Source organism: Chelonia mydas, chromosome 2 (genome assembly GCF_015237465.2).
Source record: "Chelonia mydas isolate rCheMyd1 chromosome 2, rCheMyd1.pri.v2, whole genome shotgun sequence".
NCBI classification, from domain to species: domain Eukaryota; kingdom Metazoa; phylum Chordata; order Testudines; family Cheloniidae; genus Chelonia; species Chelonia mydas.
Genome location: NC_057850.1, coordinates 220,511,412 through 220,534,060, shown reverse-complemented (window position 1 = coordinate 220,534,060; position 22,649 = coordinate 220,511,412). Strand labels below are relative to the sequence as shown.

Below are 22,649 nucleotides of genomic sequence, written 5' to 3'. Positions count from 1 at the left end.
TAGAGAGGGTTAGAGTATGGAAGGGAAGCGGGGGCAAAATATTTGGAGTTACTTGAATACTATGAAGAAGGCCATAAAAGTACCAGAATTAGGTAGCTTTTCAAAAACAAGACTTAATGCCAAAGGTTTGAAGCATATTCAGGTGGTTTGCTAGTATAGTGTATGTCCAACCCATTTTACAGCATAATATTTCAGCACTATTTCTGACACAGAATGCTACCCTCAAGAACTGGGCAGTAACACACTGGAAAAAAGAAATGAGACAAAAAGTGTGTGTGTGGGGGTGAGTGTAAGTGTTCTTGGTTTTTAAAAAAAAAAAAAAGAGAGGGTGTTTGACATAACAAAACCCAGAAAAAAGAGGGAAGTGAAATAGTGAGACAGACAGATGGAAATAAAATTAAAGCTGATGGGAGAAACACAGAAAAATTAAGGAGGAGTGAAGGAATGCATAAAGGGAGTGTAACAGGGTTCGTTTACCACTCTGATGCCTCCTCAGCCTGTCTTGGGAATTAGCTTTGCGATTGAGTGCGCCTCCTTTGGGTAGTGCATTGCCACTGTGACTCCCGCTCTTGGCCCACGTCTCTCCAAGGACCGTGGCGCCCTCTTCTGTGACACAGCCCTCCGGCCATGCCACAGACTGTGCTCCCCCTTTCCAGGGGACCCGCAGTCTGCTGTTCAGCCATGTCCCACCAGTGGCAAAACTGCAGTCCACGCTCTAGCCACCTCCCATGTGGCTCCGGCACCCTCTTTACCCTTGTATCAGGGCCTCAGTCTGCAACCCCCCGGCAGCCAGCCAGGAGCTGTCTGGCTTCCTTGGCCCCTGTTTGCAGCACTGCTGTGTCCAGGGTGCTGGCAGTTCTCTTGGCCCTTCAGGGACACAGTCCTTCCTCCCTGAGCTCCCAGCAGAGAACTGCCTTGCAGCTCATTTTTTATATGGGCCTACTTGGCCCTGATTGGCTACTCCTCCCAGCCCTCCTCTGATTGTCTGCCTTTGGCGCAGCCTCACTAGGGCTGCTTTTAACCCCTTTTTGCCAGTGAGGGGCAGCTGCCCCATTACAGGGAGACCTACTATGTTATAAAAAATTCTGCTTAATGGCTTCGTTTAATAGAAGATTTAATGCAAAAATTGTAAATAAAACCCTAGAAAAGTAAAGTATGGGAAATAACAAGATTTATAGGGGTGCATGGTGTGCGGATAGTCTGGGGAAGGAAAACCATAGGGCTATACCTGCTCCACTAAGCACTCCCTTAGTGGAAGGAGAGGGATAAAGGTGGATGTTCATATTGCAAATGATAGAGTCCCAGCCTAGCAGCTGGGACTCAACATTCTACTCCAGTGCAGAATCCCTTGCCCCTGCTTTCAAAAGGAAGTAGAATCATGAGTTGAAACAGGGCAAGCTATATAGAATAAAAAGATGAAGTGAAACTGTTTGGCTGTGTCTTCGCTATTTCCCACCATTGCTAACACCAGTCCAACTCTACCACTCCTAGCAATACCACCACCATTAGGATAGCTAGAGCTCCTGTAAGCTCCACAAAGTTTAATACCATGGTACCTAGCACTGATCAGAGCAGTTCTAAGGGTGCATCTACACTACAGCTCGGAGGTATAATTTCCAGCTCTACACATTCTAGTTCTGATTGAGTTAGCACGCTAAAAATAGCATTGTGACTGTGGCACGAGTGGCAACTCTGGCTAGCTGCCTGGGTGTACTCTTGTCCAAGGTCTGAGATCCGAGGTCTGTACTTGGGTGGCTAGCCTGGGCCGCTGTGGCAATGCTGCTATTTTTAGCAAGTTAGCTTGATCAGAACTAGCGCATATATGTCTACCCAAGTGGGAATTACACATCCCAGCTGCAGTGTAGACGTACCCTAAAGTATCACATAGCCTGGCATGAGGAATATGTCTACACTTTGAGCGGAAGTGTAATTTGCAGCTTGAGGAGACATACCTGCACTAGATCTGATTGAGTGAGTGTGCCAAAAACAGAGTGCAGCAGTGGTGAGAAGGACTAGCTGCCCCAAGTATGTGCCTAGCATCTTGAATGTGTATTACTCAGGGGAGGAGGTGTGGATTTGGGGGAGGGGGTGGAGTTGGGGCAGGTACTTTGGGGAAGGGGTTGGAATGGGGGGGCAGGGGTGGTGCCTCATGGAAGGGGTGGAGTGGGGGCGGGATGGGGATGGGGGCAGAAGGGGGTCGAGCACCCACGGGAAAGAGGGGAAGTCAGCACCTATGACACTAGCTCAATCTTAGCTAGCACAGGTACATCTCCTCGAGCTGGAATTTACAGATATACCCTAACACAGTACTTTCATTTATACTAGTGGCTCATCTTTACTACCACTGTTAGTTACAATAGTGGGGAATTATTTATTTTTTTTGACCAAAAAAATTGCTCTCCCAGCAACGTAGAAGTGCCAGTGTGGACAGTACTTGCAGTGCAACTTATGTTGCTCAGCTTCGGGGGGTTTTTTCCACACCCCTGAGTGACATAAGTTATACCAACAAAAATAGTAATGTAGACATAGCCAATGAGTATCAGGGTTCTCTTCAGAGGAGCTGGAAGTATAATTTCCAGCTTAGGTAGACGTACCTTTGTTAGCTCCAGTGGAGGTAGTGCACTAAAAATAGAAGTGTGGCTGTGGCAGTGTGAGTTGAAGGATGGGCTCGCTACCCTGAGTATAATCCTGTCTGAAACCCTAAGTATGTACTCGAGGTTGCTACATGTCTATTTTTAGTGAGCTAACTCAATCAGAGCCAGCGAAGGTGAAGGTGTGTCTCTTTGTTTGACCTGGAAATTACACCGCCAACTCCACTGTGGACATACCCTCATAGAGAAACTAGGCACAGTGTGCATTCATTCTCTCTGCTTTTTGACTTTTTTTTCTTTTGTAAAATTGTGTGGTGGTGGCGTTCCAAAATGTTTGGCATACCAATTTCTAACTGTAATGTTATTTTTACATCTTTAGATCTTTCAGGTTTTTAGCTATTCATCTACATTATATCAAAAATATTGTTTGCTTTTTTAACATAAATATAGAATTATTAGTCTCTCAGTGTTGCTGGGTAGTCAGTTCTGTTTGCTGTCTCAGATTACCTTGGCTACCTTATTTCTTCTTAAATTTTGATAACCAGAACTAGACACCACACTTTTAAATCATGTCTACGGCGTCCGTATCTCCTTTGCTTTGTAATTAATTCCTCTGTTTATACATCCAGTTATCATGTTTGCATGTAAGCTGCAAAAAAAGCACAGCACTCCTGCTTTTCTTACATGCTGTTCTTCAGATATTTCCTTGCTAGCTTCCTCTAGTTCTATTTAATTGAGAAAGTAAACATTATTCTCTACACTTGGAAAGCCTTATTCTATGCACATTTCTAAGCTCTTCTTTGAGTGATGTCTTTATGCGTGCTCCACTGTAGATGCACAGCACTCCCTATGCCTGGGATTGGAGATCTTTATCATCAGTGCCTGTCGGACAGCACATGTGCACCTTTCCATTCTCATGCTGTGAGTGGGACTTGTGTATATATAGTTGTGTGCAGTCCAACTGCATCCCTCTTCCCTCTCCCCCCCGCCAGTTCCTTCTCTACCACCTTTTGGTCTGGGACGGCTCTGCTGTGGATTCCTGCTTCTCTTTTTTCCCTCATTAGAGTAGTGGCTTACCTGTCAGTTGTAGTGTAGTTTAGTTCTTCTTCTTTCCTCTAGCAAAAGAGTTTTTTTTTTGTTTTTGCTTTACCTTTATTGTTACCTCAGACTAGTTTTTGTTTCCCTGCTTCCCACCCTTCCCTGACCAGGAAGCTTTTTTCCTCACCCTTATGCCTGGGTCTCCCAGGTTTAAGAGGTGTTTTTCTTGTTGGGATGCCTTCCCAGTAGCAGATGGCCACCTGCAGTGTTTTTGGTGTCTGGGAGAGGGATGCATCCCACAAAAGTGTTCTCACTGTCATGACTTGACTGCCAGGGGCTGAAAAGACCAGAACATTCGGTTATGACTTCTCCTCATGGAGAAATCACTACGTCCAGCATCAGACCCAGACCCGGACTCTCCCCCATGTGGAGGTCATCCGCCGATCCTTATGCTCTGCCAGGTCATCCGCCGATCCTTACTTCCCACGTTCCTCTAAGAGGAAGTTCTCTCTTTCTCACTCTGACGAGAAAAAATGGGCTCCTTCCTCACACTGTGAGGCACAGCCTGCCAGAACACCTTCCCATGTAAGGTCAGTCACTTCAACATCATCTGATAGGGGACATAGCTCCAGGGCCCATCTGAGTACCTCCAGGACGGGCATGAAACAATGGTCTTAGGACCCGTAACCGGGCAGATCTACAGCCCTTGGCGCCATCTCTCAGTTCTGGAGACTGAGGCAGACTGACTTTGAGAGCTACGGCACCAACAAAACCGCTGGCACCGGTGTCCTCCTTTTTGGCACTGCCAAAGCAGTAGGCACCGCTGAAGCCTTCAGTACAGAGCAAATTCTTGGCATCACCGAAACTGCTGGAACTGACCAAGTCTTCAGCTCCACCTGTTGGCTGTTCAAGAGAATGCATCTCTTCCTCGCATCAAGTCATGCGCTGGTACCGATGCTGCTCCTACCTCTTCTCCAGAAATTCAGATACCCTAAAGACCTGCTTGTATCTGACATGACTGAGTCACCTCTGCTCACACACAACCTCCCTCCACTTCCACCCTTCTCTCTGGACTCATAACATTCCTCCCCCTCCCCACCGAGGATGGCACCTCTTCCCCAGTGATGAGGAAGAGTGCTCTATTGTGCTCTCTTATTCGAGACAGGCTCTAATGACTTCATCTACACATCCTCATTATTCGCAATCCATATCTAGACCACAATCCTGGTATGGACCACTGTGGATGCAACCATATGTTCCACTCCCTCCACATTGGTACCCTTGGGCCATGTACATGGCACAGTTCGGGAAGCCTTCCATGGAGCAAAGCTGGAGACCTACACCTTTCCCTTCTCCATCGGTCTCACCCACCAGAGACCGAACTTCCCCTGGTACTGGGTGAGGCGGAAGAACAGGAGGAGGAAGCTCCACCAACACTAAATTTTTCTTCGTCTTCCCCTGATAGCGTCGTCATGCCCCCATCTCCTGCTGCTGATGACTGCAGGCACTTTCAAGAATTATTGCATGGGATTGCTGACTCCCTCCAGATTTCTTTGGAGGAAGTGAAAATCATCAGCATAAATTGCTCGATATTCTGCACCCATCTTCTTCCTCCAACATTGCCCTATCAACGAGGCTTTTCTCAATCCCACGAAAGTGCTCTGGCGGACCGCAGTGTCCATCCTTCCGACCTGCAAACGGGCAGACACAAATGTGGAATTTCTTTTCTCTCATCCCATCCCAAATTCTATAGTAGTTAATGCAGTGCAAGAGAGAGAATGACCATATGAATCTTGATCTTCCCATCGGGATAGAGACTAGAAATGCTTAGCTTTATGCAGACACAAGACTTATTCATCTGCCACATTCCAATTTTGAATATCTAATTAGGAGGCTCTTATGCTCAAGTACAACTACCTCAACTACTCCAAAATAGAGGAATTCTGCCATAACCTTCCTGAGACGTAGAAAGAACAATTCCAGGCACTTATATCTGAGGGACACCTCCTGGCCCATATAACCCAACAAGCCTTATTAGACTCTGTGGATACAGCTGCCTGCTCCATTGCAACTGCTGTATTCATGACGCATGTGTCTTGGCTGCACCTCTCAGGCTTTCCTAAGGAGGTACAAACCACAGTTGAAGACTTACCCTGTGAAGGTCCCAAAGTATTTGTGGAACGAATGGATGATTCCCTACACTCCCTTAAAGACTCCTGAGTTAGCGTCTGCTTCCTCTGCATTTATACACCAGCACCAAAGAGACTTCCACTGCTGACCACCGCAGTACACTCCTCTGTGGCACTGTGACTCTCACTGCCGACAAAAGCCCGTACAAAACATAGGCCACTCTTCAAGGAGCTACCTCTCATGAACCTCCAGCCAAGCAAGAATTTTGAAGGTGTGGTCAAGGCCCCAAGAAGCCTCCCCCTGTTCCAGTCATACCAACCATCTTAGACATCCCACCAGTTTGGCGACCAATTAGCTCCATTCTTTCCGTCATGGAGACTAATTACCTTGGACAAGTGGGTTCTAGAGATCATCAGGGAAGGATACTCTATCCCTTTCCTATCTATCCTGCTCCGCCACACTCCTTCCCTGTCCTTCAGGGACCCCTCTCATGAACCCATTCTACGAGAAGAAATATCATCATCTTCTGCAGCTGGGAGCCATAGAACCAGTTCCTTCCCAGCATAGAGGAAAGGGTTACTATTCCCATTATTTTCTGATTCAGAAGAAATCCGGTGTCTGGTGGCTGATGCTGGACCTTCAAAACCTATACAAATTGGTCAAACTGTAATGCTTCAAGATGGTTACCCTCTCTACCATTATCCTAGCACTGGAACAGGGGCATTGGTTCTTGGTCCTTGACCTCCAAGATGCATATTTCCATATCTCAATAAAACCCTGCCATATCGCAATAAAACCGGAGATACCGACCATTGTCAGTATAAGGTACTGTCTCTTGGACTGTCAGTGGCCCCTTACGTATTTTCCAAAGTCCTTGCAGTAGTCAATGCCTACCTAAGGAAACAGGGCATCATCATCTTTCCATACTTAAACAACTGTCTCCTCAAGCCCCCATCCAAAGCCAAAACCCTTTGCACCATACAGATCCCGATGGACCCCTTCATGAATCTAGGCCTCCACGTGAACTTGGAGAAGTCTACTTTAATACCAAGATGGTCTTTAATCGAATCCACCTTACATGTCAACCTCCTACAGCTATGGACGGTTTGCAATACCTGCCGACATTTCCTGCCACTGATTGCACATCACACCATCAGAGCTATGACTGACCATATCACCTGCTCAGAGGCACTGAAATTATGGAGCTGGTGTATCCAACGTGACATCACCATCTCAGCTGCATACTTCTCTGGACACCAGAACACCACTGCGGACTCATTGAGCAGGAGATTCTCCCACAATCACGAGTGGGAACTGGATATGTGAATCCTTTAGCTTATCTTAAACCACTGGGGATTCCCCAACATAGATCTTTTTGCCACACCACAAAATGCCTGATGCCCTCAATTCTGCTCGAGAGTGGGACTGGGAGACTGATTTTAGAGAGACGCATTCCTCATCACATGGGATGCACTACTGCCTTCCCTCCCTTCTCCCTTCTGTTTTGAGTACTCCACAAGGTTCAGAGGGACTGAACCCATATCATCCTTATAGTTCGAACATGGCCATGACAGATCTGATATACTTAACTCCTTCGCATGATGGTATGCCGACCAATGTCTCTCCATCCAATTCCACTACTCCTTTCATAGGATGGGGTTGCATCCTCCATCCCAATCCACAGATTCTCCACCTCAAAACCTGGTTCCCCTGTGGTTCTGGGATTCGGAAATAAACTGATACGCTTGAATAGCAGGCACAACACGACTAGACGTGCTAACCTTCACAAATGGACTAGGGTCCAATGCTGGTGCGCCTCCCATCAGGTTGATGCAATAAGCGCTCCACTGTCTCTTAGCCTGGACTATATTTTACACCTTAAACAATCAGGGTTATCCACCAGCTCTATTCATGTGCATTTGGCAACCATCCCCACTTTTCACTGTCATCTTCACACACCCACTCACGAAACGTTTCTGGAAGGGTTTCCAAAGTCTTTATCCTCACGCATGAGATCCGACCTGGCCTCATCCTGTGCTTTCTTGCTAGACCGCCGTTTGAACCGATGGCAACGTGTTCCTATGTTCACTTATCAATGAAAATGGCCTTTCTTGTCACTATCACCTCTGCCTGATGGGTCAGTGAAATTGGGGTCCTTATGGCATATCCCCCATACACACTTTTTTATAAAGATAAAGTTTTATGCTCCATCCACTTCCCAAATTTTTGCCTATGGTTCCATCATCTTTCCATTTTAATCAACCTACCCACCTTCCTTGCTTCTTTCTGAATCCTCAGAGCAACCAACAGGAGGTAGCACTGCACACCTTGGACATCAGGCGAGCATTAGTCTATGTGGACAGAACTAAACATTTTAGAAAATCACATTTTGTTCCTTTCAACAGCAAAAAGATCCAAAGTCTCAGCCATCTCTAAACAACACAGGTCCAACTGAATCTCACAGTGTATACATCTGTCTTAACTACACAATTGGCAACCTCCTACTGCAATTAGAGCACATTCCACCCGCTCGCTTTCCACCTCCAATGTTTTCTCAATAATGTCCTCACCAATGACCTTTGCAAAATGGCAGACACTGGCCCATCACTGTCATGGATTTCCCCTGTGGTGCCACCTGGAACTAGGGTACCACTGAGCCCTCTGACTCACCAGCCTAGTCTCCCTCTCACACTGTGCTGCAGTGATAAGCTGCAGACCCACTCCCGGTTCTACACTTCCACCAGCATTCACTCAGGCAGGGACACACCCAGCTGCAGTTACATGCAGGCTGACCAGCCACTGCATAAACCAACAATAGAGAGGCTACAGCCAAAATAACTGCCAGCTTCCCAGCCTAGCACCCCAGAGCTGTACCATCCTGCCCTGGTCAAAACCCTGATCAGTATGAATTTGTCTAGTTTGCCTCCCCCTCAATGTGGAGAGGAAATGCAACAGCTTTTGCCCTTAAGCTAAGCTTTCCAAGCACTTCATTCAAACTCACTGGTTTAGATAAAGCAGAAACAAGTTTATTAACTACAAAAGATAGATTTTAAGTGATTATAAGGGATAGCAAACAGATGAAGCAGGTTACCAAGCAAATAAACAAAAATGCGAGCTAAGCTTAATATACTAGATAGATTGGATATGAATTAGCAGTTTGTCCCCCTGACTGATGATACAAGCAGGCTTGCAGATTCTTAAGATACAAGCTGCAGTTGCTTTGCAACTTGGGATCCCCAGGTTTCAGTACACAGGCTAGAAATCCCTTTAGCCTGAGTTCAGCACTTCCCCCAGTTCAGTCTTTGTAACTTAGGTGTTTCCAGAAGTTCTCTTGGGTGGGGAGTGAAAAACAACCAGTAATGTCACTCCCTGCCTCACATAGCTTTAGCATATGGTGGAAATCCTTTGTTCCAAACTCCGTTCCCAGACCAGCCTGTGGAAAAACACAGGCCCCCAAAATGGAGTCCAGAGTCATGTTGCCCCTGCAGACTCATAGCAGCCATTGCTTACAGGCTGGCCGAAACATCCACAGGAAGGCTCACCAGGTGGGGGATAAGCTTCTCCTAATGCCTATTGTTTCCCTAATGGCCCATTACCCTGAATGGGTCCTTCACAACCAGCTATTTAGACTAGAAGCATTTTGCCTAGTGGGTGTCACCCAGGTGCGACTACATGTGAAATAGATACATAGTCAATATTCATAATGTCAGATACAAAAATGATGGATGCGTACAAATAGGATAATCATATCCAGCAAATCATAACTTTTCCAATGACTCCTTAATGCCCTGTCTTGTACAAAATGCCTCATAATTATTGCATAATCCTATCTTAACATCACTATGAAGAATATGGGATGCAGTGTCTCAATCACTACGCCATTTCTCGTGATGCCACAGCAGACACTCTCCTGGGACTTACTGTTCTATTATCTTCAGTAAATGCTCCTCCGAAGCACCAGCCTTCCAATTAGGGGCACCGCTTTCAGGTCATCTATAGTGGAGCACCCATATGGACATCAGTCAAAGAAGAGAAGTTTGCTCACCCTGTGCAGTAACTGAGGTTCTTCGAGATGTGTCCCCCTATGGGTGCTCCACTACCCAGCCTCCTCTCTGGTTCGGAGCTGCCACATGAGCTCTGCGGCAGAGAACGAACTGTGGGGGTGGTCGGACCGCACAGTGCTAGATATATGTCCTGCTTATGGCGCGAGAGGGGGAAGGTATGCATGTGTGGTCCGATGCGCATTGCTGATGAAGATCTCTGATTCCAGGCACAGGGGGCGCTACTGCACCTACAGTAGAGCACTCATAGGGACACAGATCTCAAAGAACCTCAGTTACTTCACAGGGTGAGTAACCTTCTCTTCTTGTGTTTTCCTGCCCTATACCTTTTATTTGTATATTGAGTGTTCATTACAAGTGATAAATATTACCTTCTGTATTGCTGGTTCCATGCTTAATTTAGTACTATGAAGCTTTTCTTTCATTTCAACTTTTTTTTGTAGAAGTTGAATTGCAAATATTTTATGTCCGATCCCATCAACTTACTGTGTAGCTTGATTCTGATTCTTTTATATACCTTCAGTGTCTCTGGCAACTGTTACTTAAGTCATAGAGTTGTAATCAATTTCTGGTGAGGGTGGTTTGTTGTTTTTCTTTTTCAGCATTCATCCATCAGTCACAGTTTCTTGATCATTTATCTAATTTATCTCTTCCTCCATTTGCTGCTTCCACTTCATGGAACATGGATCGATTGTTCAAACAAGCCATAACCCATAAAATGCTCTTATATTGTGCCAGGGACCACTATGCTCCAATTAAGTTACGTTCATGTCCGCTCACTGTAATGTAATAAAGTAAAAAATAAACAGGAAAACTCTGTCCTATGCAGCAAAATATGAACATATTAATTTGTAACTTTTGTTCTTCTTTGAGTAGTGTCCCTACGAGTGCTCCACTTTAGGTATGTTTGTGCCCCCTGTACCTTTGATTGGAGATTTATCATAGCAATATCCGTAGGGCCCATACATGCATGTTACTCAGTCTCATGCTCTGTGCCATTATTATATAGCACTGTGTGGACAAACTGCCCTCAATTCCTTCTCAACCACCTCAGCCTGAGACTGAGCCTTTGCAGTTGTCTGCATGGAGGTTTACCTCAACTGTGTCCCCTTAACTCTTTTAGTAGTTGGTTTATTATAGTTGTTCTTAATAGTAATCAGTAGTTTAGTTCAGCTGTAGTAGTTGAATTTTTTTTAAATATATGGATAGTTTCTCTCTCCTGGGAGTTTTACTTTACTGGGAGGATATAATATACCCAGTTCTCCCAGTTACCGTTGCTGGGAGGCAATCCTGGTGAGTGACAGACACTACCGGTGCATCAGTTGTCTCGGGAATCTCATAATTCCCAAAAGTGCAACTTCTATCTGGCATTAAAATCTAGAGCCAGAAAACCAGGGAGATCACACTTGGACTTCTTATTGCTGCTTCTCGCCTTTGACCCAGGCCAGAGGTCCCCACCTCACACTCACTTCACTGGTCTCCGAGTAAGTCTTCTGCCTCCACTGTCTCTGAGCCCCACTCCTCCAGGGCATCTAAGAGGAAGACTCAAGATTGCTCCCATAAGATTCCTAAAGACCATCTCGCAAGTTCTCCAGGAAGGGATTCAACCTTGAAGAAGTCTCCAGTAACTCCAGCCACTTTGGCACCCATTGCTCTCTGACCTAGTACCTATGAGACTGCTGGTTTCTTTGGTACCGAGGGCACTGTTAGACCTAAAGACCTAATGACTTGTGACAGAGATAGACAGCGTTCATCACCCTCCCTCTCTAGGAGACCAGAACTGCAGGAAGAAACCTTTTGATAAACAGAAAGCTAGCACCGATGAAGACGTCTCTCCACTGGCCAACATTATTTCTTCATCCCCAGATGAAATAGTTATGCCACCTCCTCCATCCCTGATTTTAAACAGTGTCAGGCACTGGTCAAGAGAACTGTGGACTTTTCGCAGATACCTCTTAAGGAGGTTAAAGAACAACACTGTAAGTTGCTTGACATCCTCCATACATCTGCCTGCATTGTCTTGCCTGTTAATAAGGCCTTACTGGACCCTGCAAAGGTTATCTGGCACACCCTGGCCACAATTCCACCTACATGCAAAAGAGCAGATAAGAAATATTATGTTCTGTCTAAAAGGTCTCAGAATTTTTATTTCTCGTCCCTCTTCTAACTTTCTGGTGGTCAATGGAGAAGGCAGCACCACGCTAAATCTACACCCTATGACAAGGATCATAAGTGCCTTGACCAGCTTGTTAGAAAATTGTGTTCATGAGCTACTTTACAATTCAGAATTGCCAACTACCAGGCATTAATGGCGCAATACAATCTTACAAATTATACCAAGTTGAACTCTTTTATTCAGCACCTACCTGCTGAAATTATTGTGGAAGGCCATCTGCTCACTAGAATGTATTTGTAGGCCTCCCTTGACACTGCTGATACTGCTACCTGTTCGATCACTACAGAAGTAGTTATGAGATGGACCTCCTGGCTCCAGCTCTCAGGATTTCCAAAGGAGGTCCAAATTATGATTGAAGACCTACCCTTTGATTGTATTTAACTGTTCACTGACAGCATGAATGAATCTCTGCGCCTGTTAAAGGACTCCAGGATACTTTTGTATTCTCTTGGGATCTATACACCTGCCAACAAGAGAGAGTTTAGTAAGTCCCAGATGGCGCAAAGATCCCATCCCGCCCAATTCTTGAGCTCCCAGAGATCGTACAAACCTCAACATAAGAGACAGGTTCCAGACAAGAAAACCACTTGCTTCTCAACCTTTGACCTCACAGCCTTCCATCTGCAAGCACAAATTTTGGGAGGTTGGTCAAGGTCCTGAGTTACCATTCCCATTCTTAACAGCTGCATCGATTCATCTGCTTTCCTCCCTTCAGTGACCGCCTTTACCACTTCCAGCAGGTATGGACAAGTAAGTTTTGGAGATCATCTCTACAGGGCATTCCATCCACTTTACTTGTCTTCCACCTGTCAGCCTTCTTCCCCATCCTTCCCCCCCAGCCTTCTTCCCCATCCATCTTCAACCACTCCTCTCACGAGAACCTGCCATGACAAGAAATAGACACTCTCATATACTCTTGGGAGCTATATAACCCGTTCCCATGCAGCACAGAGGGAAGGGGTTTTATTCCAAGTATTTCCTGGTTCAAAATTGTGGTTGGAGACCCATCCTAGATTTAAGGCTGTTAAAGACCTTTGTGAAGGCGCACAAATTAAAAATAGTGACACTTGCAGCAATAATTCTATCACTGGACCTAGGGGATTGGTTCTCTGCCCTCAGCCTTCAGGATACACATTTCCATATAGTGATCCACCCGTCTCACAAATGATTTCTGTTTTACTGTCAGTTTGGACCATTTTCAGTACAGGGTGCTCCCTTTCAGCCTATCATCTGCCTTAAAGGTCTTTTTGAAGGTCATGTCAGTAGTAGTGGCACACCTCCACAGAAAAGGAATTTTAGCGTTTCCTTAACTAGAAAATTGGCTTCTGAAAGGTGGCTCCCTGGATGTAACTTCACAGGCGACTTGTGAGGCCATAGACCTCTTCGTCAAATTGGGTCTTGTCAAGGTTCCTCCCCCACTCTGAACTCTAGGGTACAGATGTGGGGACCTGCATGAAAAAAACCTCCTAAGCTTATCTTTACCAGCTTAGGTCAAAACTTCCCAAAGGTACAAAATATTCCACCCTTTGTCCTTGGATTGGCCGCTACCACCACCAAACAAATACTGGTTACTGGGGAAGAGCTGTTTGGACACGTCTTTCCCCCCGAAAATACTTCCCAAAACCTTGCACCCCACTTCCTGGACAAGGTTTGGTAAAAAAGCCTCACCAATTTGCCTAGGTGACTACAGACCCAGACCCTTGGGTCTTAAAAACAATGAACAATGCTCCCAACACTTGCACCCCCCTCTTTCCAGGGAAATGTTGGATAAAAAGCCTCACCAATTTGCATAGGTGACCACAGACCCACCCTTGGATCTGAGACCAATGAAAAAGCATTCAGTTTCTTACCAGAAGACTTTTAATAGAAATAGAAGTAATTAGAAATAAGAAATCCCCCCTGTAAAATCAGGATGGTAGATACCTTACAGGGTAATTAGATTCAAAACATAGAGAACCCCTCTAGGCAAAACCTTAAGTTACAAAAAAGATACACAGACAGAAATACTTATTCTATTCAGCACAATTCTTTTCTCAGCCATTTAGAGAAATCATAATCTAACACGTACCTAGCTAGATTACTTACTAAAAGTTCTAAGGCTTCATTCCTGGTCTATCCTCGGCAAAGACAGAATATAGACAGACACACATACCCTTTGTTTCTCTCCCTCCTCCCAGCTTTTGAAAGTATCTTGTCTCCTCATTGGTCATTTTGGTCAGGTGCCAGCGAGGTTACCTTTAGCTTCTTAACCCTTTACAGGCGAGAGGAGATTTCCTCTGGCCAGGAGGGATTTTAAAGGGGTTTACCCTTCCCTTTATTTTTATGACAGGTCTACAATTGAACTTTCAAAAATCCACCTTGGATTAATTCTAAACAATTAGAATTAATAGGAGTTTATCTCAATTCAGTAGCAGCAAGAGCCCACTTCTCAATGCACAGATTCATGGCCCTATCCAACACAGTCAGCACAATCCAGATTATCCCTCAAACCCTGGCCAAGAACTGTCTTCAGCTGTTGGGATGCATGTCAGCTGGTACTTTCATTATAGACCATGCAAGACTCAGAATGCAGTGCCTTGAAGGGTGGCTCATGACTGTTTATTTACCCAACAGACAAAGTCTAACTACATTACTTTCCACACCCACCTGTGTCAAGGAATCTTAGTTGGTGGAAAAACCCTCACATTTGTGCAGGAGTCACTATCTCCCGCCCTTCCCCAATTATCACAACGGATGCATCCCTGCTGGGTTGGGAAGCACATCTGGACATTCGCATGGCCCAGGCCAGATGGACACCTCAAGAAACCACTCTGCACATCAGCCTCCTGGAACTCAGGGCAGTCACATATGCCTGTCTCCAGTTTCTACCACTAATCAGGGCAAACACATAAAGGGACACATGAGGGACAATATGTCATGCATGTGCTATATCAACTGCCAGGGCAGGGCAAGATTCTGCTCCCTTGGCACAGAGGCTGTCAAGCTTTGGAATTGGTGCATATGCAATCAGGTCATCATCACAGCAGCTTACCTTCCAGGAGTTCAGAATGGGACCACAGAGAAACTTAGCAGGCACTTCTTTCAAGACCATGAGTGGGAAATAGATCCCATCATACTGCACCACATATTCCGGCAGTGATGCACCTCTCAAATAGATCTGTTCACCATGGCAATAAACAAGAAAAACACCTAGTTCTGCTTCAGAGGTGATCACTGATCCTTGGGGGTTGCCTTTCACCTTTGATTGTCAGCTCTATTGTGTTCCCCACCCCTACCCCAAACTCCTCTAATATCCAAAGTTCTACTCAAATGAAAAAGGCCAGAGTTATTCTAACAGTTCTAACTGAGCCCAGACAAACATAGTTCCCTTGCTTGATACAGATGGCCATTTACTCATTGATCACTCTCCAGGCCTCTGCTCTCATAGGAAGGTGGGAAGATCCTTCACTCCAATCTCAGATTTATTTGTCTCAAAGCATGGTTGCTCAGTGGTTAACGGGATTAGAAACAACCTGCTCAGAGGAAGTAAAAAGAGTGCTATTACACAGTAGAAAATGATCTGCGCACTACTCTTACTTACAAAAATGGACAAGATTTGCCTGCTGGTGTGACCTCAAACACATTCCACCAACAACCATATCTGTGCCAGCTATACTGAACTGCACCTTAGAACTAAAAACTTGGAGTTCTTGCTTAGCTCCATTAGAATCCACCTAGCAACCATCATGGCTTTCTATTCTCCAGTAGATGGTTATTCCATAATTGTCTACCCAACAACAATGAGGTTCCTCAGGGGGCACAAAAATCTCTTTCCACTAGTCCTCCTCTAGTTTGGGACCTCAGTATGGTTCTTAAATGCCTTCCAAGATCACCATTTGAACTGATGGCTTCCTGCTCACTCCGCCATTTTTTTCAGATAGGCATCATATTTGCTTGACAAGTTGGGGAAGTAAAGGCCTTTATGGCATACCCACCTTTCACAGTATTTTTCAAGGACAAGGTCAACAGTATGACCACATCCCAAGCTTTTACAAAAAATATTTTCTGAGTTCCATATTAACCAACCCATTCATCTTCTGGTCCTCCATCCTAAACCTCACCTAAGCAAAGAAGAGGTGCAGTTATACATTTGATGTTAGGAGAGCCCTGGCCTTCTATCTTGATAGGTCTAAACCTTTCAGAAAGACTCCCAAATTATTTGTCTTGATTGCAGACAGATCAAAAGGGTCTGGTCTCTAAACAAAGACTTTCCAACTGGCTGACTGCATTAGTTATTGCTAACAATCTTGTAATATTCAAGCACCCTCAAACACACACACTCATTCTAAGCCTCTACAGCCTTTCACAATAAGGTTCCCATCACTGAAATATGTAGAGCCATGACTTAGACCTCTATAAATGTTTGCTGAGAATTATGCAATAACTCATGACCTAAACTGCCCGTAAGCTGCGCAGCTGCCTATTTAGCACTGTGCAGGCGCTCAGGAAACCAAACTGGGGACCTCCTGCAGATGGGGGAGGGGCGTCCCTCCCCCAGCACCCAATCTGCCACGGCCGGGGCATCCCTCCCCCGGCTCCATCTCTGCTGCGGTCCGGACCTGCTGGGGCGGACTGGCCCAGCCCCAACCAGGCCCACGCTACCAGAATGGCCCAGACCTAGCTGCGGCCAGGGCAGCCCTCCCCTGGCCCAGACCTGCTGGGGCTGGGGGAGGAGCGCCTATCCTGCAGCCCCAGCCCCAGAGCTCTGGGGCGGGGAGAGGCGCCTCCCTACACAGCCCAGGTTCTACTGCAGGGAGAGAGAGCTGGGGGGAGTTCTCTCTCCCCGCTGTAGCCCCGGAGTACTCTCCTGTACCCTGGCCCCCTCTCAGAGCCTGCACCCCCAGCCAGAGTGCTCACCCCCCTGCACCCAACCTTCTGCCCCAGCCCTGAGCCCCCTCCCACACTCCGAACCCCAACCATGGTCCAGCCCCCCTCCCCAACCTCACCACATGAATTTGTTATGTGTCACACATCACCTCCATAGTGGTGCACATAACTAAATTCATTCCACACATGGGTGGGAAAAATTAGAGGGAACACTGCTCAGGACTCTGCTTCCAATGCTGTGTTTGGCTTAGCTATATTTTCTTTGATATTGGACTCGATGATGTTGACGCCGCCTCCTCCTCAGAGGAAACCTCGTTAGTCATCTAGACTTGAGTACCCATAGGGACGCTACTTGAAGAAAAAGAAATGGTTACTCGCTCTGTGCAGGTTACTCACCCTGTGCAGTAACTGGTTCTTTGAGATTTGTCTTCCTTTGGATGATTCATTAACTACCTTCCTTCCTCTCTGCTTTGGAGTTCTCTGCTGTGAAGCTTTGCAGTACAGGAGGAACTGAGGTTGGTTCACCCGTGCGGTGCTATATAACAGCACGGAGCACAAAATTGAGTAATACACATGCATGGGCTTAATGGACACTGCTATGCGAAATCTTCAATCAAAGGTGTAGGGGATGCCAGCGCACCTGGAGTGGAGCACCCATAGGGGGACACATGTCAAAGAACCACAGTTACTGCATACAGTGAGTAACCATTTCTGATTCACTAAAGGTTTTTGTTTGTTTCTGCATTTTCAGGGTTATCTTGAAGAGCTAGTACGCCTCAGAGAAACCCAGCTGGCTGAATCTGTCTCACAAAACAAACTACTGCTACAGAGGATTGAAGATATGGATCTAGCCCATAAAATGGAGAAGGAACAGCTGGAGTATATAATTGTAGAGCTGCAGGACCAGCTGTAAGTTAGACTGTGATGGAAAAACTTGGCTAGAGTAGTAACATAATCTCTCTGGATTCCTGTATTTTCCTGTACAATTTATATGAATTTCTGGTCCCATGAAAACAAGTAAGACTTAATCTTGAAGAAATTGAAGTAGTTCTCCTTTTTATAAATGTAGAACAATTTTTCATCAGCTGACAAATTTTATATTCAAAGACAGCTGCCCTGCAATAGTATATAGAATACTAAAATTGTAAAAAATTTAAAAAAGCAACTACTTAAAGATCTAAGACAGCTTAATTGAAAATAGTTATTCCTATTTCATCATGCATTTTTTTAATTAAAATTGCTATACTGCATTTTATCACTAGTATGTTTAAGTTCTGTAATGCAAAACATTTTGTGGGAGGCAAAACATTATTTTGGCTGTAGTAAGATTTTCATTTATTGGGGGAAAACGGTGTTTCTCCTTCACAAATACACCTTCAGAGACTCCTGCTTTACTATTCTATTCTGTCTGTATGGTGCGCTGAAACACTAGAAGCAATTCTGCTAGAGCTGAGGGCTTCGTTATTTGACACACCCTGGGCTTCTCACCCATACTTTTATGTCTGGTAAAAGGGCTGGAGTAACATAAAGGGGCTTTAATTCATCTATCTTAAGTACTTATGTGGCTCCCATTACTATAGCATCTGAGAGCCTCACAATTTTTAATGTATTTATCCTCACATCATCCCTGTGAAGTACAGAAGTACTATCATCCCCATTTTAGAGATGTGGAAACGAGACACAGAGATTCAATGACTTACTAAGGTCACGTGGGAAGTCTCTTGTGGAGCAAAAACTAAACCTGGGTCTCCAAATTCCAGTCTAGGGCCCTAACCACTGAACCATCCTTCTCTGGGTCTGGTAACCTGCCTCCAGCGATGGGATAATTCCCGATGGGATAATTCCCCCAGGGAAAGGAAATAAGGACAACAGCCTCAAGATCTCTTCTGAAGACATTTTGTGAGCTCTGACATAGGGGTATGCTGGGATATAGCTGGGTGATGGGCAGGGCAATAGCACATAGCACTGTGGAGATTCTGGGCAGTGTCCCCAGCTCAGTCATAAATTACACCAGTGTCCACTCTGGCTCCTGGAGTAGCCTAGAATCTGGGAGATTTCAAGCGTGGCTTTAAAGGCACCTTAGGCTTCTCCTGGGCTGTGCCTCTTAGAGGTGCAGCCCTGAATCTCACTCTGTATGCATTTAAAGGTGTATAGTTAATTAAAAAAAAATGTTTTTCTTCTACCTTCTATTAGATCAGGGAACTGCTGATGTTTGTAACTTGTGTATCCCGGCTGAGTTTCACAGAATAATTTGTATTTCATTTGTGATGATTTAAAGGTTCCTAGAGGGTCCCCCCCCCCCCCCTTCATTTTCTCTGATCCAGACTAGAGAGAGTCTGGCTGCAAGCTTTGTGAGAAGTGCCTGTAGTAAAATTCTAGTACTGACCCACAGTTTAGAAGTTGTGGCTAATAACTGGTCTTTCATCTCCTAGAGGAAAACTTTCAAAAGTGGCTCCTGATTTTGAGGGTGCTAACTTTGGTCTAGTTTGATATTTGAAGGTACTAAACATCTGTTATTCCAACTGATTTCCACTGGAGTTATGGGTGCTCAGGAGTATTAGCTAGTTTAGATTCTGGAGTACGATGATGTGGTGCTTTTTAAGACAAAAAAATCCTGCCTTATATGGCCATTTGAGATGCCATTGTTGGGGCTCTGGGCTAAGTCTCCTTTCATAAATGTAAGGCAGCTATTTAGAGATCCATGTACAATTTTACACAAATTAATGTTGTGAATGCAGCAAATCTGTCAGATCTACTCTCCCAAAAATAAAAGGAGTACTTGTGGCACCTTAGAGACTAACAATTTTAGTTACTCAGCCCAGAGAGTTAGAGGAAGGGCAGAAGAAATGACTTGGGGGAGGAACCTGAGGGTGAAAACTAGCAGCAACTGGCATTCTTTAAACATATTTTCTCCATATTTGCCCATCCTTGATCTTTGCTTCATACTTAAACAGAAACTGAGCTGGTAGGGCACCTAGGCAGCCTTGTTACCTTAGTTTGCCTACATTAAAGCATTAATTTGGCCAGTTGCTGTTAACATTTTGAAATGGTCGAACCTGTGTTTATAGAACTCCAAGTACGGACAGGTATTTTAGTTTTATGTCCTTCCTCATCTCCCCCCATACTCACTATTAGCATATTGAAGTAGTGAAATGTGTGCTGCAGTTTCTTTTCCTAATTGCCATAAACAAGCTTGGGATGGTAATACTTCCCTAATTCATATAGGTGTTGAGGCAGAACCTATTAAAGTTTGTAAAGCACCTTCAGATCTCTGTTTTAAGGCCCTTTGTTATATTAATGAAAAGTGCTACTATATTATTAAAATAGTCTGTTTTCCTTTTAATGAAACTATTCTGCTCTAATGGTTTTGCTGAAGTAGTGAATTTCACTGCTTTAGCTTATTACCATTTTATTACAGCTGAAAATAAGGCTAAATACGTTTTAGGTTGCCTTTGATCTTGGTCTTTTAAACAGTTGTGTGCTCCAATTTGAAACATTTGGCTTTCCATTTCCTTGCCTTTATTCAAGAATATTTTTAAAAGGTATTTTGGAAGTGTGTGCTAAATCTGAAATTGTCCATGGAGGATACAAAAGGATCAGCTGTAAAAGATAAAGATGTAGTGCTATGAGAGGTGAAGGTTGCTTATTTTAAGAACAGTGCACTACACAGTGGACTTATGAAGGGCCTCTTCTTGAGTCAGCTTAATGTGCCAGCTCCTATTTATTATGTATTCTGTTCCTATTTCCAGATAGCAACTGCTATATTTTTTCTGGGTGTGACATTCCCCAGGGTGCAACCTGAACTGTTGTCCCTTAGCTCTCCAGCCTGGATGCCTTTTACTCTCCTTTGCTAGTTAACAGCATGTAAAGTCACTCCCAGATGAATATATGAATGCTATACCCAGCCAGCCATGAATAGATACAGTGTGACACCTGCATATCCTTCAGTCCCAACCTTATACCCCACCCCACCCCTGAAATGTGTCTTGTACTGTTCAGTAACCCACTGGATGGTACAAGTTCATAATTAGTCAATCATTCCAACAAAGGGCAATGAGTATGCACCAGCCCTGTTGACCTGAGTAGAAATTTCCCAACACTTCAATCAAACACACTTTTTTAGATAAAACAACAAAACAAGTTTATTAAATATATAGGGGGAGATTTTCAGTGATTATAAGTGATAAGGCATATCAGTGAGGATTGGTTACAAAATAAATGTTAAAAATGCAAGCTAATTCCTAAATTTTGCCAAGCTAAGTGACCTTGAAAACACCAATGTCAAAGGTGTTTTTTTTTTCCCTCACCCAAAAGCTTACAGCAGTCTGTACTAGCCGAAAGGCTTTCCAGCTAAGACCCCTTCCCCTAATTTCAAAAGCTTCCTTTTTTCTTTCAAGCGTTGTAGCTGCTGTGAGTAGAGATGGGGGAGAAGTAATTTGTGGGTTGTGAGTTCTCTATTCCAATACTTTTTCCCCTTCTTTGAAGATTACCCCTAGCTGGGGTGTACACAAAAGTGTCTCCTGTGTGACCGCGGTGCCTCGGGCAGCCCTCCCTGGAAATGCCAACGTCAGGGCAGGCTGCAAAAGGGAGAGCAGATACTACCAAGACTGGTGGGTAACACTGAAGTTAAACTCTCCAACCAGTCACCAACTGTGCTTCTGATCCCCACACTGGTTATCAAGAAGCAAAAAAAGAAATCATACAGCCCCTGTTGTTGCATTCCAGTCCTCTGGCTCCCAGTCAGCACCTAGGTCCAGTACAGTGAGAAGTTATTTAAAACTCTGCTTACATATACAAAATATTTTTCTGATCCCAAAGTGTCAACCACGTTACTTGATCAGTATAGGTTTGGATCTTACCCAAAATACCACACTGCCAGCCAATCCTTTAGTGTCTAAAACGAAAGGTTTATTATAAAGAAAAAAGCAAGAACAAGAAGAGAGAGGTTAAATGGTAAAACAGTTACATACATACAAAGACTTCAAAGTCCATCAGGTTCTTAGCAGTACTGGTGAGTTAGTTGGCTTGAAAGTCCCTCTGGAATACATACACAGCATGGATGGGTGATTCAGTCCTTTGTTCAGAGCTTCGGTTTGTAGCAAAGTTCCTCCAGAGGTAAGAAGCAGTATTGAAGACAAGATGGAGCGGTCTTTTACAGTTTTTTGTCATGCAGCTTGTGCTTCCTTTGTTTCAAACACAAGCTGCCCAGCACATGGCTTGGAAGCCTTTTCTGTCCATAGGCATGCCCCTGCATGCCTTGATGAGTCATAAGGTGTATTCCTTGTCTTCTCTCAATGGGTCAGTTGTATAGCTGATGGTCCTTAATGGGCCATCAAACAAGCTAGGCAGTACTGATGCCAAACTGTCTGGGAGTGTCACCCAGAAGCATAGCACAAGTTTTGTAATACAGACATACATACATATCTATAACCCATAATACAAAGGTGATACAAACACAGAAATGTGATTATCATAGTTGGCAAATTATAACATTTTTTCAGATATTTTACATGGCATAACTGGCACAACTCCCCTCATTGCAATTTTACCATATAATGGTCATAATATCCTCAAGTGTTTCCCAGATTCCATACAGTGTCACACTTCGTATATGTGAGATTCAAAACATCTTTTAGGTGAATTATAAATTTCTTGCTTTCACCTTCTGTGTACGTGAAGTTTGAGCTGTCTTGGAGATGACATGTGAAGGAACAGTAATCCACACCGTGTAGAGTCAAGCACAGGAGTTTATTAGGCACGGCGCTGGCCGAGTGTCACTTTGCTTAT

At 44.7% G+C, this 22,649-nt stretch overlaps 1 protein-coding gene and 1 long non-coding RNA gene across 6 annotated transcripts in view; one reads left to right on the top strand and one right to left on the bottom strand.

The window, feature by feature from the left end:
• RUNDC3B (RUN domain containing 3B) overlaps nucleotides 1-22,649 on the top strand; it is a 145,555-nt gene that overhangs the window by 76,817 nt on the left and 46,089 nt on the right. For all 5 annotated transcript variants that reach the window (XM_037890751.2, XM_043541260.1, XM_037890754.2 and 2 more), the window contains one exon: nucleotides 17,614-17,771. In XM_037890751.2, coding sequence (XP_037746679.1) covers nucleotides 17,614-17,771 — 158 coding nt within the window. The remainder of the gene's footprint in view (nucleotides 1-17,613; nucleotides 17,772-22,649) is intronic.
• Nucleotides 822-9,424, bottom strand: LOC122464741. Its single transcript, XR_006289056.1, has 3 exons — nucleotides 9,290-9,424; nucleotides 3,996-4,000; nucleotides 822-832 (listed from the first exon to the last, which is right to left on the bottom strand). It is a non-coding gene; the product is annotated as an uncharacterized LOC122464741 (long non-coding RNA).